Source organism: Scardinius erythrophthalmus (genome assembly GCF_964197995.2).
Source record: "Scardinius erythrophthalmus genome assembly, contig: HAP1_SCAFFOLD_527, whole genome shotgun sequence".
NCBI classification, from domain to species: domain Eukaryota; kingdom Metazoa; phylum Chordata; class Actinopteri; order Cypriniformes; family Leuciscidae; genus Scardinius; species Scardinius erythrophthalmus.
In genome coordinates this window covers 15001-32336 of record NW_028296091.1, presented here as the reverse complement: position 1 = coordinate 32336, position 17336 = coordinate 15001, and the positions used below count along the sequence as shown (strand labels likewise).

Below are 17336 nucleotides of genomic sequence, written 5' to 3'. Positions count from 1 at the left end.
GGACTCTTACCTTGGCAGGGGACATGTGCATCTGGGGCGTGTAACCGTGGATACCGTCGATGTGGGCGTGGCCAGCGTCACTGAGGTGGAGCATCTCTGCAGACTTGTCTGCAGTCAGGTGGGCGGGGCTGTGCTGCAGGGGCGGAGTCTCCTCGTCATGGTAACGGTACTTCTGCAGAGACACAAGGCCGGTTCACGCCGAGAAAGATAGCGATAGTTTGAAAAATCTTTCTAAATGTAAAAGAATAGTGAAGTCCACACCGCAACTATAACGACTCAAAGGAACGATATCTTTGGAATCATTTCAGAACAATTTTTCCAGCTGATGAACGATAAAAACATTGACAGCCGATCAGAATCCATCCTGCTATAAAGAGCTGGAGCATTTAAAAAAAAAAAACGTTTGTACACTTGTGTCCAGACAAAGAAACACGGACAACAGATGGGGATTAAAAAAAAGCTGCCTATGTAGTAAATGTATCTTATTAGTGGAATATTAAACAAAATATAGTAACACAGCTGTGGTGCGCAAGCTGATATGAGAAAAGCGCGCAGTGGATTGAACGCGCAGCGGCACAGACGCGCGAGCTGGTCGACCACATCCCTTTAAACAGACGTCAGTGGAAAGTTTGTAGTTCAGTCGATGTCAATGGCAAAGAAAGTAAAACCATGATGTAGCTTATTATTTACGAGAGAGAGAGAGAGAGAGAGAGAGAGAGAGAGAGAGAGAGAGAGAGAGAGAGAGAGAGAGAGAGAGAGAGAGAGAGAGAGAGAGAGAGAGAGAGAGAGAGAGAGAGAGAGAGAGAGAGAGAGAGAGAGAGTTGAATGCTCTTGATTGCCGATTGTTACTATGTGTTATTTGGATTAAAACTACATCGTATATGTAAGTAAAACATGAACTGTTAACAAATTTATGTATAACGAGTGATTCCCTACATTATTACAGGACGTGTGAAATTCAAGAAGTTCCATGAACGGAAAAATTCAAAGCGCGCACCCCGAAAACCAGTGCGCGAATACTGAATTGAAATGTCCTTCTTGCTTGTACTGACGAATTCAAGTGAACATAGACAGTATATTTAAATGAGGGTCGGTGCGTTCGGTCTTAAAGGAACACTCCGACTTTTTGGGACTTTAGCTTATTCACAGTATCCCCCAGAGTTAGATAAGTCCATACATACCTTTTTCATTTCTGTGCATTCTGTAAGTGTTATTTGACGCACCCACTGCTAGCCTAGCTTAGCACAAAGACTGGATGTAAATGGATAAGGTAGCATACTAATCCCAATAAGTGACAAAATAATGCAAACATTTTCCTATTTACATGTTGTGATCTGTATAGTCACAGCGTGTACAAATAACAAGGCTATATGAGACAGAGACCATTTTTAATCGTATAAATACTGGGAACTATATTCTCACTAGGCGTAGGAGCACAGCTACTTGGGCGGAGTGGCTACTTGGGCGGAGTGATTAGCGCAGCACACGGGACGCCCTGTTGATGGTTCCGTAAACAAAACAAACCTGACTAACTAGCTAGTAGCGAACGTGACTCGTGATCATGGCTGACTTTGAGGAATTGTCAGAGGAATTTTACTGTGTATCAAACCAAGATCCAGAACCATATAGTTTTGAGTCAGAATACACAGACAAGGAGTTACAAACTTTGGAAGCTGTAAGACAAGATACAGCGAACACCCATGATTGTAAACTATAAATTTACTATCTAGTAATTGCTGACTCTATTACTCCAACTCTGAGCGAACTCTCTGCTCCTCACCACAGGGCGTCTCGTGTGCTGCGCTAATCACTCCGCCCAAGTAGCTGTGCTCCTACGCCTAGTGAGAATATAGTTCCCAGTATTTATACGATTAAAAATGGTCTCTGTCTCATATAGCCTTGTTATTTGTACACGCTGTGACTATACAGATCACAACATGTAAATAGTAAAATGTTTGCATTATTTTGTCACTTATTGGGATTAGTATGCTACCTTATCCATTTACACCCAGTCTTTGTGCTAAGCTAGGCTAGCGGTGGGTGCGTCAAATAACACTTACAGAACGCACAGAAATGAAAAAGGTATGTATGGACTTATCTAACTCTGGGGGATACTGTGAATAAGCTAAAGTCCCAAAAAGTCGGAGTGTTCCTTTAAAGGGGCAGCAGTCTAATAAACCTGCTGCTGTGTTTTAATGTTAATCAAACAAATCACAAATAAATCACTCACTGCTCTTGACCAAATAGGCTACCTCTTGTAAATTTACAAAAAGATCCATCTATATTTAATTTATTCAGTAATGAATCTGCAGTGTTTTTTTGTTTTGTTTGTTTTTTGTTTTTACATTTGATTAATTATTGAAGTTTTTGTTGTAGTTTCAAAATTGGAATAAAGAATTGATATTTCACTGGTGTCTAAACATCTGAACAGCTGACCCGATCCTCATCGCTGAGCCCTGCTGGAGCGGCTCTAAACATGTGCTGTACTGTTAAATGAAAGATGAAATATGATAGAGCAATAGAATGAAGAGTGAAAGTAACAGAAGCTCATTCAATGCATTTTAGCAGGCTTAATTAAGCATGTAAATAACTGAAGGAAATATTTATTTGATGAACAAATTAAGCCAACTAATATGATTTATATTCTTTTGGTTTCTCTGCCAATAGATTTAAAAATTATAAATGCAGTGAAAATACAGGTATCGGTTATACGGTATCGGTATCGGACTCATTCTGGAAAAAGTGGTATCGGTGCATCCCTAGTTATTATAATTATCATTATAAATTATTGTTATAGTTATCATTATAGTTATCATTATACCGTAGTTATTATAGTTATCATTGTTGTTATCATTCTTAGTGTGAACAGGCCTTTAGTGTGTTTCTGATTGAAACGGACATAAACGACAGACACTCAATAAATAAACGCGGTCAAGAGTCACCTTTCAAATCCATGGTCACATATCGTGATCTTGTGCTTTCTGTGATCTTAGAATCAGTTTGATCTGAAGGCTTCTGTTACTCTAGTAGACAAAAATAAACTGTGTGTGTGAATTACTTTACATTTACATAATCGTGGAGTAAAAGCATCTTCACACACTCCTGCATCAACACCCCAAATACTGACAAATATAAGTTAAACACAATACATCTGATCATTTAATAATCTAAATCATAAAGGCACGAGTGTACTGAGCTCAGCTCATCAATAACAATATAAAGCCCTTACCTAATATTTGATATGCAATCTAATTTTAATGTTATATTTATATTCATGTTGGTTTAACATGTTTTTCATGTAAAAAATACTTTCAATGAAAAAAAAAGAAAGTTTGAAGGTAACGATTCTAAACAGTAACAATTAAGAAAATGTAATAGCTTGAATACATAAATATAATAAATAAAATATACACAAAAAATAGTCAAAATAAAAATATAATAAAATATAAAAATAATATAGTAGATATAATAGAATTATAATAATATTACCCGTCTGAATGACCTGAAAACATTTGCACTAATCTGTCAAAAACACATCAAATGAAGGACAGGGTCCTTCTCTGACATCACTTCCTGTTAGATGGACTTCCTGTCACAAAACAATGGCTTCCTGCATTTTATAAAACACTAATTTTGCTTTTCAAATATGAAACACACTCTCTCACACACACACACACACACACACGCACACACACGCACACACACACATACTCACACACACATTCACTCACTCACTCTCTCAGACACACACTTTTGTGACCGGCCAGACGGGGGCGACACAGAGCTGCTCAGTATTCCACTCAGAGCCCACTGCAGAGCTGATGAAGATGATGTCATCAAAGAGGGACGACACTCCAATCAGACCCTCAACACGCTGCTTTCATGCATTCTGTGTACATACAAGCGTTCATGAGATGCAACACACACACACACACACACACACACACACACACACACACACACAACATCAAACTGTTAATCTGTTCCACTAATAATATTATTCCTGAGAGCAGAAACACACCAGAATCACCTGAATATGAATCTAAAGTTCATAACCGTCATAAACTCACTCAAGTGTGTGTGTGTGTGTGTGTGTGTGTGTGTGTGTGTGTGTGTTTCCCACGCTCGCTCTCTCTCTCATTCAATGCACGATGCTTGTTCGGTCGCCATGGAAACTGGCTCTGATAGCATGGTTGCATAGCAACTGACATCACCAGGAACACAGAAATAAAGATGAAAGAGAAACAAATGACGATCTTCAGATTCATGAATGTGTGAGTGTGTGTGTGTGTGTGTGTGTGTGTGTGTGTGTGTGTGTAACTGCAGGATTTAAGCTGAACTCTGCAGCACTAAACCACCTAGTTAGTGTTGTATTAATTTGATTCCTGAAGAGTGAAACACTGAAGCTTTCAGAAGATTTGATTGAGCGGCATGTTAACTTCTGACACAGCCAATCATGTGGGTTTGGGGGCGGGGCTATTTGTTTACTGACCAATGAAGTGTGTGAATTGAGTGATCAGGAAACATGTTTCAATCAGCATTATTGCAGTTCAACTTGACACTAATGGTGCAGAAATACCCAATAGGGTATATGTCGAACGTCGCATGACGAAACCGGAAACCTGGTCTCATCGCATCCGCTTGTCATAGAAAGTGTTAACAGCCGTATGAACTGATGCCGATATCTATGGAATTTTAAGGTAATCAGCTAACCTACCTATCTCACTTTGTTATTAGCTTTTTATTCTATTTAAATATCTAAACGTTAGTGTGAAGATTTTTTATTTTTTTTTACTTTTAAATATCGATCTTCACATGCGAGGGACATTGGTTATGATCATCTTTGCTCGCTCCTTTTAAGTTATCTTGAGTAAAACAGTAAAAAAATGCATGAAGCACATACAAAAGACCTGAACCGGAAGCGATGCGTTCTGTTTTCCGGTTTCGTAATGCGGCGTTCGACATATACCCTATTCACCTTTAAAACGACACAACTGATTAGCTGATCTTGATCCTAAAAAAATGTACATTCACACACAGACTCTTCTGAGTCTCTTTACCTCCACCTCCCCCAGCTCCATCTGTGTAGATCTGCTACGGGTAACTCATGAGAGCTTCAGAGCCCCTCCACCTCCCCCAGCTCCACCTGTGTAGATCTGCTACGGGTAACTCATGAGCGCTTCAGAGCCCCTCCACCTCCCCCAGCTCCACCTGTGTAGATCTGCTACGGGTAACTCATGAGCGCTTCAGAACCCCTCCACCTCCCCCAGCTCCACCTGTGTAGATCTGCTACGGGTAACTCATGAGCGCTTCAGAGCCCCTCCACCTCCCCCAGCTCCACCTGTGTAGATCTGCTACGGGTAACTCATGAGCGCTTCAGAACCCCTCCACCTCCCCCAGCTCCACCTGTGTAGATCTGCTACGGGTAACTCATGAGAGCTTCAGAGCCCCTCCACCTCCCCCAGCTCCACCTGTGTAGATCTGCTACGGGTAACTCATGAGAGCTTCAGAACCCCTCCACCTCCCCCAGCTCCACCTGTGTAGATCTGCTACGGGTAACTCATGAGCGCTTCAGAACCCCTTCACCTCCCCCAGCTCCACCTGTGTAGATCTGCTACGGGTAACTCATGAGAGCTTCAGAACCCCTCCACCTCCCCCAGCTCCACCTGTGTAGATCTGCTACGGGTAACTCATGAGCGCTTCAGAACCCCTCCACCTCCCCCAGCTCCATCTGTGTAGATCTGCTACGGGTAACTCATGAGAGCTTCAGAACCCCTCCACCTCCCCCAGCTCCACCTGTGTAGATCTGCTACGGGTAACTCATGAGCGCTTCAGAGCCCCTCCACCTCCCCCAGCTCCACCTGTGTAGATCTGCTACGGGTAACTCATGAGCGCTTCAGAACCCCTCCACCTCCCCCAGCTCCATCTGTGTAGATCTGCTACGGGTAACTCATGAGCGCTTCAGAACCCCTCCACCTCCCCCAGCTCCATCTGTGTAGATCTGCTACGGGTAACTCATGAGAGCTTCAGAGCCCCTCCACCTCCCCCAGCTCCACCTGTGTAGATCTGCTACGGGTAACTCATGAGAGCTTCAGAGCCCCTCCACCTCCCCCAGCTCCACCTGTGTAGATCTGCTACGGGTAACTCATGAGCGCTTCAGAGCCCCTCCACCTCCCCCAGCTCCACCTGTGTAGATCTGCTACGGGTAACTCATGAGAGCTTCAGAACCCCTCCACCTCCCCCAGCTCCATCTGTGTAGATCTGCTACGGGTAACTCATGAGAGCTTCAGAGCCCCTCCACCTCCCCCAGCTCCACCTGTGTAGATCTGCTACGGGTAACTCATGAGAGCTTCAGAGCCCCTCCACCTCCCCCAGCTCCACCTGTGTAGATCTGCTACGGGTAACTCATGAGCGCTTCAGAACCCCTCCACCTCCCCCAGCTCCACCTGTGTAGATCTGCTACGGGTAACTCATGAGCGCTTCAGAGCCCCTCCACCTCCCCCAGCTCCACCTGTGTAGATCTGCTACGGGTAACTCATGAGCGCTTCAGAGCCCCTTCACCTCCCCCAGCTCCATCTGTGTAGATCTGCTACGGGTAACTCATGAGCGCTTCAGAACCCCTCCACCTCCCCCAGCTCCATCTGTGTAGATCTGCTACGGGTAACTCATGAGCGCTTCAGAACCCCTCCACCTCCCCCAGCTCCACCTGTGTAGATCTGCTACGGGTAACTCATGAGCGCTTCAGAGCCCCTTCACCTCCCCCAGCTCCATCTGTGTAGATCTGCTACGGGTAACTCATGAGCGCTTCAGAACCCCTCCACCTCCCCCAGCTCCACCTGTGTAGATCTGCTACGGGTAACTCATGAGCGCTTCAGAGCCCCTTCACCTCCCCCAGCTCCTTCTGTGTAGATCTGCTACGGGTAACTCATGAGCGCTTCAGAACCCCTCCACCTCCCCCAGCTCCATCTGTGTAGATCTGCTACGGGTAACTCATGAGAGCTTCAGAGCCCCTCCACCTCCCCCAGCTCCACCTGTGTAGATCTGCTACGGGTAACTCATGAGCGCTTCAGAACCCCTCCACCTCCCCCAGCTCCATCTGTGTAGATCTGCTACGGGTAACTCATGAGCGCTTCAGAGCCCCTCCACCTCCCCCAGCTCCACCTGTGTAGATCTGCTACGGGTAACTCATGAGCGCTTCAGAACCCCTCCACCTCCCCCAGCTCCATCTGTGTAGATCTGCTACGGGTAACTCATGAGAGCTTCAGAGCCCCTCCACCTCCCCCAGCTCCACCTGTGTAGATCTGCTACGGGTAACTCATGAGAGCTTCAGAGCCCCTCCACCTCCCCCAGCTCCATCTGTGTAGATCTGCTACGGGTAACTCATGAGCGCTTCAGAACCCCTCCACCTCCCCCAGCTCCATCTGTGTAGATCTGCTACGGGTAACTCATGAGAGCTTCAGAGCCCCTCCACCTCCCCCAGCTCCACCTGTGTAGATCTGCTACGGGTAACTCATGAGCGCTTCAGAACCCCTCCACCTCCCCCAGCTCCATCTGTGTAGATCTGCTACGGGTAACTCATGAGAGCTTCAGAGCCCCTCCACCTCCCCCAGCTCCACCTGTGTAGATCTGCCACGGGTAACTCATGAGCGCTTCAGAACCCCTCCACCTCCCCCAGCTCCACCTGTGTAGATCTGCTACGGGTAACTCATGAGCGCTTCAGAACCCCTCCACCTCCCCCAGCTCCACCTGTGTAGATCTGCTACGGGTAACTCATGAGAGCTTCAGAGCCCCTCCACCTCCCCCAGCTCCACCTGTGTAGATCTGCTACGGGTAACTCATGAGAGCTTCAGAGCCCCTCCACCTCCCCCAGCTCCACCTGTGTAGATCTGCTACGGGTAACTCATGAGCGCTTCAGAACCCCTCCACCTCCCCCAGCTCCACCTGTGTAGATCTGCTACGGGTAACTCATGAGCGCTTCAGAACCCCTCCACCTCCCCCAGCTCCATCTGTGTAGATCTGCTACGGGTAACTCATGAGCGCTTCAGAACCCCTCCACCTCCCCCAGCTCCATCTGTGTAGATCTGCTACGGGTAACTCATGAGAGCTTCAGAGCCCCTCCACCTCCCCCAGCTCCACCTGTGTAGATCTGCTACGGGTAACTCATGAGCGCTTCAGAACCCCTCCACCTCCCCCAGCTCCACCTGTGTAGATCTGCTACGGGTAACTCATGAGCGCTTCAGAACCCCTCCACCTCCCCCAGCTCCACCTGTGTAGATCTGCTACGGGTAACTCATGAGAGCTTCAGAGCCCCTCCACCTCCCCCAGCTCCACCTGTGTAGATCTGCTACGGGTAACTCATGAGAGCTTCAGAGCCCCTCCACCTCCCCCAGCTCCACCTGTGTAGATCTGCTACGGGTAACTCATGAGCGCTTCAGAACCCCTCCACCTCCCCCAGCTCCACCTGTGTAGATCTGCTACGGGTAACTCATGAGAGCTTCAGAGCCCCTCCACCTCCCCCAGCTCCACCTGTGTAGATCTGCTACGGGTAACTCATGAGAGCTTCAGAGCCCCTCCACCTCCCCCAGCTCCACCTGTGTAGATCTGCTACGGGTAACTCATGAGAGCTTCAGAGCCCCTCCACCTCCCCCAGCTCCACCTGTGTAGATCTGCTACGGGTAACTCATGAGCGCTTCAGAACCCCTCCACCTCCCCCAGCTCCACCTGTGTAGATCTGCTACGGGTAACTCATGAGCGCTTCAGAACCCCTCCACCTCCCCCAGCTCCACCTGTGTAGATCTGCTACGGGTAACTCATGAGCGCTTCAGAACCCCTCCACCTCCCCCAGCTCCACCTGTGTAGATCTGCTACGGGTAACTCATAAGCGCTTCAGAACCCCTCCACCTCCCCCAGCTCCACCTGTGTAGATCTGCTACGGGTAACTCATGAGCGCTTCAGAACCCCTCCACCTCCCCCAGCTCCATCTGTGTAGATCTGCTACGGGTAACTCATGAGCGCTTCAGAACCCCTCCACCTCCCCCAGCTCCACCTGTGTAGATCTGCTACGGGTAACTCATGAGCGCTTCAGAACCCCTCCACCTCCCCCAGCTCCACCTGTGTAGATCTGCTACGGGTAACTCATGAGCGCTTCAGAACCCCTCCACCTCCCCCAGCTCCACCTGTGTAGATCTGCTACGGGTAACTCATGAGAGCTTCAGAGCCCCTCCACCTCCCCCAGCTCCACCTGTGTAGATCTGCTACGGGTAACTCATGAGAGCTTCAGAGCCCCTCCACCTCCTCCAGCTCCACCTGTGTAGATCTGCTACGGGTAACTCATGAGCGCTTCAGAACCCCTCCACCTCCCCCAGCTCCACCTGTGTAGATCTGCTACAGGTAACTCATGAGCGCTTCAGAACCCCTCCACCTCCCCCAGCTCCACCTGTGTAGATCTGCTACGGGTAACTCATGAGAGCTTCAGAGCCCCTCCACCTCCCCCAGCTCCACCTGTGTAGATCTGCTACGGGTAACTCATGAGCGCTTCAGAACCCCTCCACCTCCCCCAGCTCCACCTGTGTAGATCTGCTACGGGTAACTCATGAGCGCTTCAGAACCCCTCCACCTCCCCCAGCTCCACCTGTGTAGATCTGCTACGGGTAACTCATGAGCGCTTCAGAACCCCTCCACCTCCCCCAGCTCCACCTGTGTAGATCTGCTACGGGTAACTCATGAGCGCTTCAGAACCCCTCCACCTCCCCCAGCTCCACCTGTGTAGATCTGCTACGGGTAACTCATGAGCGCTTCAGAACCCCTCCACCTCCCCCAGCTCCATTTGTGTAGATCTGCTACGGGTAACTCATGAGCGCTTCAGAACCCCTCCACCTCCCCCAGCTCCACCTGTGTAGATCTGCTACGGGTAACTCATGAGCGCTTCAGAACCCCTCCACCTCCCCCAGCTCCACCTGTGTAGATCTGCTACGGGTAACTCATGAGCGCTTCAGAGCCCCTCCACCTCCCCCAGCTCCACCTGTGTAGATCTGCTACGGCTAACTCATGAGCGCTTAAGAACCCCTCCACCTCCCCCAGCTCCACCTGTGTAGATCTGCTACGGGTAACTCATGAGCGCTTCAGAACCCCTCCACCTCCCCCAGCTCCACCTGTGTAGATCTGCTACAGGTAACTCATGAGCGCTTCAGAACCCCTCCACCTCCCCCAGCTCCACCTGTGTAGATCTGCTACGGGTAACTCATGAGCGCTTGAGAACCCCTCCACCTCCCCCAGCTCCACCTGTGTAGATCTGCTACGGGTAACTCATGAGCGCTTCAGAACCCCTCCACCTCCCCCAGCTCCACCTGTGTAGATTTGCTACGGGTAACTGTGCTATATCGTTCAGCAGCAGCATGTCTCAGTCACTCACAGCAGCGCGTCGTCTATGAATAGGCAGTAGCAAGTCCTGTACCTGCTCTAAAGCAGCAGCAATAACCAGCAGCATAAAAATATAACAAATACACAATAGACAAAATAGACAATAGAAAATATGTGTATGTACAGGTGTGTTATGTATAAATGTAAGGGAATGTGAATAAGAGGTATGGTGTGCTAAATATCACATCACATCTAGTTTTGAGTTTTGTTTGATGTTTTCCCATTGTCATGCTCCTGGTTTAGACATGTGCTCCCCTTGTCATGTGTCCCATGTTGTCATTGGGTAATTGTCTTGATTATGTTCACAGGTGTGTCTTGTCTAGTCATTAGTAGTCTGTGTATAAGCTCTCCTGTTTGACATGCGTCTTTGTCTAATATTGACGTTTTAACCATTGTCGGAGAGTTCCATGTTTAGTCAAGTCAAGTCAAGTCAAGTCAAGTCTCTGTTTGTTTTGCTCACTTTGGATTATTGTAATAAACTGCAGTTGGGTTCCGCAAACTTGCCATCAGTGACTTCTGTTACACTAAATAAATATGAGTATAAATAGTGTTCTGTATTGCATGTTCTTCTGCCTGGTCGTTCTGGTGCTCAGTGCTCTGTGGTGCTGACCAGACGGCAACAGCTCAAAGAGGAAGTGGCCTGAGTGTGAGGGGTTTTTGCCAGCACTTTTACTCACTCTGGATGAGTACAGATCTTGGAGAGTGGTGAGGGGTGTACCAGTGAATCACTCAGATTCACCAGTGATTCTTTATTCTAGAGCTGCTATAAAGCCAAAACACTTTACTTTAATTTCCTATTATTAATGTAAAGCTGCTTTGGAACAGTCTACATTGTTAAAAGCCCTATATAATTAAATGAAGATGACTCAGCAGTTCGGACTATCCTCTGTAGTCTTCTGAGGTCTGATTTGGTAGCTGAGCCAAACCATACACTTAAAGAAGTGCAGAGGAGAGACTCTGCAGAGTAGAACTGCATCAGCAGCTCCTGTGGCAGGTTGAACTTCCTCATTTGGATGAAGGAAGTACAGTCTCTGCTGGGCCTTTTTCACTATGGAGTCTATGTGAGTGTTCCACTTCAGGTCCTGAAATGTGGGGTGCCCAGGAACCTGAATGAATCACTGCAGCCGCAGTGCTTTGGGAATAATGCTGGGGGGTTTCTCCTAAAGTCCAAGATCATCTCCAGTATTTTGAGCGTGTTAAGCTCCAGGTTGTTATGACTGCACCAGAAAGCCAGCTCTTTAACCTCCTGTCTGTAAGCAGACTCATCACCGTCCTGGATGAGGCCAATGAGTATGGTGTTGTCTGCTAACTTCAGGAGCTTGACAGAGGGGTCTGTGGAGGAGCAGTCATTGGTGTAGAGGGAAAGAGCAGTGGTGAGAGAGAGCACACCCGGGGGCCGCCAGTGCTGATCACGCGGGTGCTGGGTGAGAGTTTCCCAGCCTCACTCACTGCTGCCTGTCTGTGAGGAAGCTGGAGACCCACTGACAGATGGACGAGAGAGCTGGGTTAGTTTGGGCAGGAGGAGGTTTGAGATGGTGGTGTTGATGGCTGAGCTGAAGTACACAAACAGGATCCTCAAATAAGTCCCTGGTTTGTCCAGATGTTACAAGATGTAGTGTAGTCCAATGTTGACCGCAACATCCATAGACCTGTTCACTCTTACCCCTTTTCCACCAAGGCAGTGCTGGTGCCGGTTCGGAGCCGGTGCCTACTCGCGAACCAGTTCTTTGTGTTTTGACAGCCAAAGAACCGGTTCTTGGCCAGGAAAATTGGTTCCAAAGCGGCACCAACTCTTTGCTGGACTAGAACCGTTCTTTTACCACGTCAAGCTTACGTCGGGGGCTGGGGGCGGGGTTATTGTCGGACTTCTTCTCAAACGTAATCTCCGTCTATAGTAATCCGGACGAGCAGCACAAATGTGTTCTAAACGTCTTCTTCTGACCCCAATATAGGATCGCAAAGCCAGGAGAAACATTGCAGTCCGAGAAAGATGATGTAGTCGGCCATTGTATTTGTTATGCTTGAAGTTGGCGTTTCTGGGAAAGCTAAGACGTATGGCAACGTACACAGTGACGTAACAACATTGTTCGCTGGGCTCTCTAGTCAGTGGAAAAACAAACAGGCTCTGAGAAGGTTCGCAAGTTGAACCAACTTTGAACCAGCACCAGTTCCAAACCAGTTCTTTTTTGGTGGAAAAGGGGTATCTGTAGGCAAACTGAAGAGGATCCAGCAAGGGTCCAGTGATGTCCTTCAGGTAGGCCAACACAAGTGTTTCAAATGAGTTCATGACCACAGATGTCAAAGCAACAGGTCTGAAGTCATTTAGTCCTGTGATTGTGGGTTTCTTTGGGATGGGGATGATGGTGAAGCGTTGGAAGCAGGAAGGAACTTTGCACAGCTCCAGTGATCTGTTGAAGATGTTAGTGAAGATGAAGGTCAGCTGGAGAGCACAGGTTTTTAGAGAGGCTGGTGAAAAAGGCATCTGGGCCTGGTGCTTTCCTTGTCTTCTGTTTCCGGAAGACCCAACACACATCTTCTTCACAGACCTGAAGTGTAGGAGGGGGAGAGTGGTTGATCTGGAGGTGTTGATGGGTGTATGGAGAGAAGGTCAGAACGGGTGTGGGGTGTGTGAGACAAGGTTTTTCAAACCTGCAATAAAACTCATTCAGGTCACAGTGTTGGGGGATGGTGTCTTCTAGGTAGTAATGTCTTTCAAGACTTTCCACATTGATGCAGGGTCATTGGCTGACAACTAGTTTCTCAGCTTTTCAGAATAGTACCTCTTAGCCACTCTGATCTCCTTTGTCAGTGTGTTATTTGGCCCGCTTAAACAAGACTCTGTCCCCATTCCTGTAGGCATCTTCTCTAGCCTGACGAAGTTGTCTGAGTTTTGCAGTGAACTATGATTTGTCATTGTTGTAAGTTAAATGAGTCCAGGTAGGAATGCACATATTCTCACAGAAAGTGCACTCGAAGCAGGCTTGTAAATCCAGCTTTGCTTCATTAGTCCATCTCTTTACAGTCTGAACTACAGTTTTAGCTGATTTCAGTTTCTGCTTGAGTCGTCCTGAATCCCCCGCCGGCTGCTCATTGGCTGCAGCATCTTTTTTGTTTCTTTTTTTGAAGTTCTACAAAGATACTGTAGGCGCGAATTTAGAAATGCATTGATAAGCTAATTTTCATTCATTCGTTCCGTTGACATGGCTGGTGTACCAGAACCCCAACACGCCGCTAAAAATCAAAAACGTCTCTGCCAGCCAGTCGCAAAGGAGTGATTGATTGGTCGCGGCACTGTGTGCAAATACTTCAGCCTAATGTCTGAGGTTGGGTTACACAAAGCAAATCATCTACACAATTATTTAGTTTTCTTATTTAATGACCAACAATTTAGTTGTATTAATAATTTTGGCGTAAGGCTTATTAGCGTTAGGCTATAGCCTGAAAGGTCTGATTTACACACTGTTACAACAATCTTTTTTTTTTTTCCACAATGACATTTCAGTTCATGATTTTAATGTTGTTGTTTTTTGTGTCAGAATAAAGACTAATGACAGACTGTTGATCTTGAATCTTTTTTTTTGGAATGAAAATATATTTGGTTCAGGTTTGAAATGCATTATCTTTTATTATAGGCTATGTAGTCTAATATCATAGTAGGACTATGGTAGCATAGAAGCCCTTCTGAGGCTTCTGAGTAACTTCTGAGGCTCTAATAATGTACAACTAAACAAAGAGAGTTTTGCTGAAAACTAAGCCAACATTTCATTACTACATTACTAATGTCTTGCTATAGATGAAATAAAAGCAGACTTTTATGCACAAACTGAGCAGCAGATGCACAGGATAGTGGGATATCACAGAACACATCTATCAGATGAAACATCTCTTTGGATTCGGACGGGCCTCCGTATGCTGCCTACAGAGGAAGCTTTTCATTATATGGAGAGCAAAAAAAAACACTGAGATAATTCTCAAAATATCTTCTTTAGTGTTCAACAGAACAAAGAAGTCATACAGGTTTGTAAATAAGTAAATGATGGCATAAGGTTCGTTTTGGGTGAACTATCGCTTTAACCTGTTAAATATATATATGAAAAATAATTTGGGCTAAAACTGCTAGAGAATGAAAGCTGTCTAACCAAGTTGTGTTCCAAATTTGAAGTTGAAATCACAAAATATTTGAGACGCTAAAATGTTTTAAAAGTATTGTTTCCATGGCAATTCACGGTCCAATTTTAAAACGGTTTTCACAGGATGAATTTAGCGTGTTTTAGCTTTCAATTGATACCTAATTAAGGATGATTACTAAAAAGGCAACAAAACAAAAAAACTACCTGGACAGTTAACAGACTAAGAGCCAGGGCCGGAGTGGGGCCACTTTTCAGCCCGGGAGTTTCAGGCCCAAGACCGGCCCACTTTTTCCATGGTGGAATTCCAAATTAGCACTTTTTTAAAATTGGATAAATGAAGCAACAGTTCAGCTCGTACTATTGTGTAGTTAGTATTAATACCATGGGTTAACAAATAATGTAAAGGTTAAATAATAATTCACTTAGACTTTATAAGAAGCATAAGAAGCAATTGCAACTTTTTCACACAATTCTGACGTTATATTTCGCAATTCTGACTTTATATTTCGCAATTCTGACTTTATAACACGCAATTGCTACTTTATATCACACAATTCTGACTTTATATCTTGCAGTTCTGACTTTATAAGCAATTGCGACTTTATTTCACACAATTCTGACTTTATAATTTGCAATTCTGACTTTATAACACGTTTTATGATTTTATATCACACAATTCTGACTCTATATCTGGCAGTTCTGACTTTATAAGCAATTGCGACTTTATATCACACAATTCTGACTTTATATTTCGCAATTGTGACTTTATAACACGTTTTATGACTTTATATCACACAATTCTGACTCTATATCTTGCAGTTCTGACTTTATGAGCAATTGCGACTTTATTTCAGGCAGTTCTGATTTTATATCTTGCAATTCTGACTTTATAAGAAGCAATTGCGACTTTATATCACGCAATTCTGACTCTATATCTCACAATTCTTTATAACACGCAATTGCAACTTTATTTCAGGCAATTCTGACTTAATATCTCACAATTCTGACTTTTTAACACGCAATTGCGACTTTATTTCAGGCAATTCTGACTTTATATCTCGCAATTCTGAGAAAAAAAGTCAGAATTGCGAGATGTAAACTCGAGATAAAAAGTCGCAATTATCTTTTAAAATGTTTTATTCTGTGGCGGAAACAAAGCTTCCATAGCTTACCTCCTGGCCTCTTCCTCCCATCCATCCTCCCTGACGCGTACCGTTACGGCCGGCCCAGCTATCAGTAGGCGCCGGCGGAGCCGCGGTAGCCTCCCTGAGAAAACGTTTTGAAAAGACGGGCTATGGACCCAACCATTTCTATAGGAGGAGAGGGGAGAACTCCCTCACATGGTACAACCCATGCTGAGTTGCGCGCTGTGGTGGCAGAATGCGGAACGTGTGTATCCTAATGTAACTAATGTGACATTGAAATGTAAAAATAATAATAAAAAAAATTCCTCGACCGGCCCAAAAGTGAAGCGGCCCACCGGGAATACTCCCGATTACCCACTCCGGGCCTGCTAAGAGCCAATGAATACCTGTGGTGAGCTGAGATCTGGTGGAATGGTGGAAGATCTTACATAAACCGTGACATAAAGCTCGCACTAGAGGCAAACAAACACACTGCGCTTCAATATCTGTGAGATCTGGTCAGATCAAGCTGCAGGAGCAGATCCACACGATCAAGACTGACAACAGATCTCAGGAACGCTGGCCCATAAACACACTGTACAACCAACTACATGATCATCTAAGATACCATCTACATCAGGGGTCGGGAACCTTTTTTGACCAAAGAGCCATTTTTTCATTTTTGGATAATGCATTTTTCCAAAAGAGCCACAGTAGGAAAAAAAATTGCCTATATATATATATATTATTAAAGTTAATATTAAAGACGTGCTTTTTTCAATAAAAAATTCAACCGTAGTAATTATTATTAATATTATTTAATTATTAATATTATTAACAAATATTCAGCAAACAATAAATAAGTTGGAATATGGAATTAATTCTGCAGGGCTTTCACTGTGAGGTTGAGTACCAAGTGATGAGCATATACCATTTTGTGTGCGTGTGAGAGAGAATGAATGCACACAGTACTATCTGCTGTGTTTACGTGAATACTCGACTTAGCATTTTGATATATTTCTGTGTTTATTTGGCCGTTTAGGCGCGCAACCGAAGACAAAGGCTGCTTGTCCGTGTTGCGCTCGGAGCGCGCGCACAGTATCCTGTCAGTTCTCTTTCGCGACTTATCGCGCTTTTAATATTTCTTTTCAATATAAAGCACATCCTGTTCTTTTCTTTCTCATTCATTCATGTTTTGTTTTTAATAACTTTAAACAGAATCGTCAACTGAAATCTGCGCGGATTATCAAAAATACGACACATTTATAGGACATAAAGGGTCTCTGCGGCAAAAGTGAAAGTAGCCTAAGTTACCAGCGGGTGAAATGTCTCTATGCGCAGCAAAGCACCCGTTTCAATAAAATGTTCTATTAAAGTTTATAAAGTCTACTTTTACATTGTTGCTGCTGTTCTAGAATGGTTTTCGCCAGCTTGAATCCCAGTGCAGGAGCTGTAGGTTACCACAGAAACGTAAGCGGTTAGTTGATTGCTGTGGTGACTCGTCGTGACACTCGCGAACAGCACTGAACACGCACTTTTGCCGGTACAACTTTAATATTATTATTATCATAAACTTTTCATTAACTTCAGTAGGCTGTACTACAACAAGGGAATTGTAATTGGTTGCTTTTTCTGCAGAGAGCCGATCTCTGTTGATGTGTTT

The 17336-nt window shown here is 45.6% G+C and overlaps 1 protein-coding gene across 1 annotated transcript in view; it reads right to left on the bottom strand.

Annotated features, from left to right (window-relative positions):
* Positions 1-10: 10 nt before the first annotated feature.
* The window catches only part of LOC308686617 (disks large homolog 4-like), a gene marked incomplete at its 3' end in the record, with an annotated part of 28011 nt that continues 10685 nt past the window's right edge, over positions 11-17336 (bottom strand). Inside the window, exon 4 of the mRNA XM_081395058.1 lies at positions 11-172. Coding sequence (XP_081251184.1) covers positions 11-172 — 162 coding nt within the window. The remainder of the gene's footprint in view (positions 173-17336) is intronic.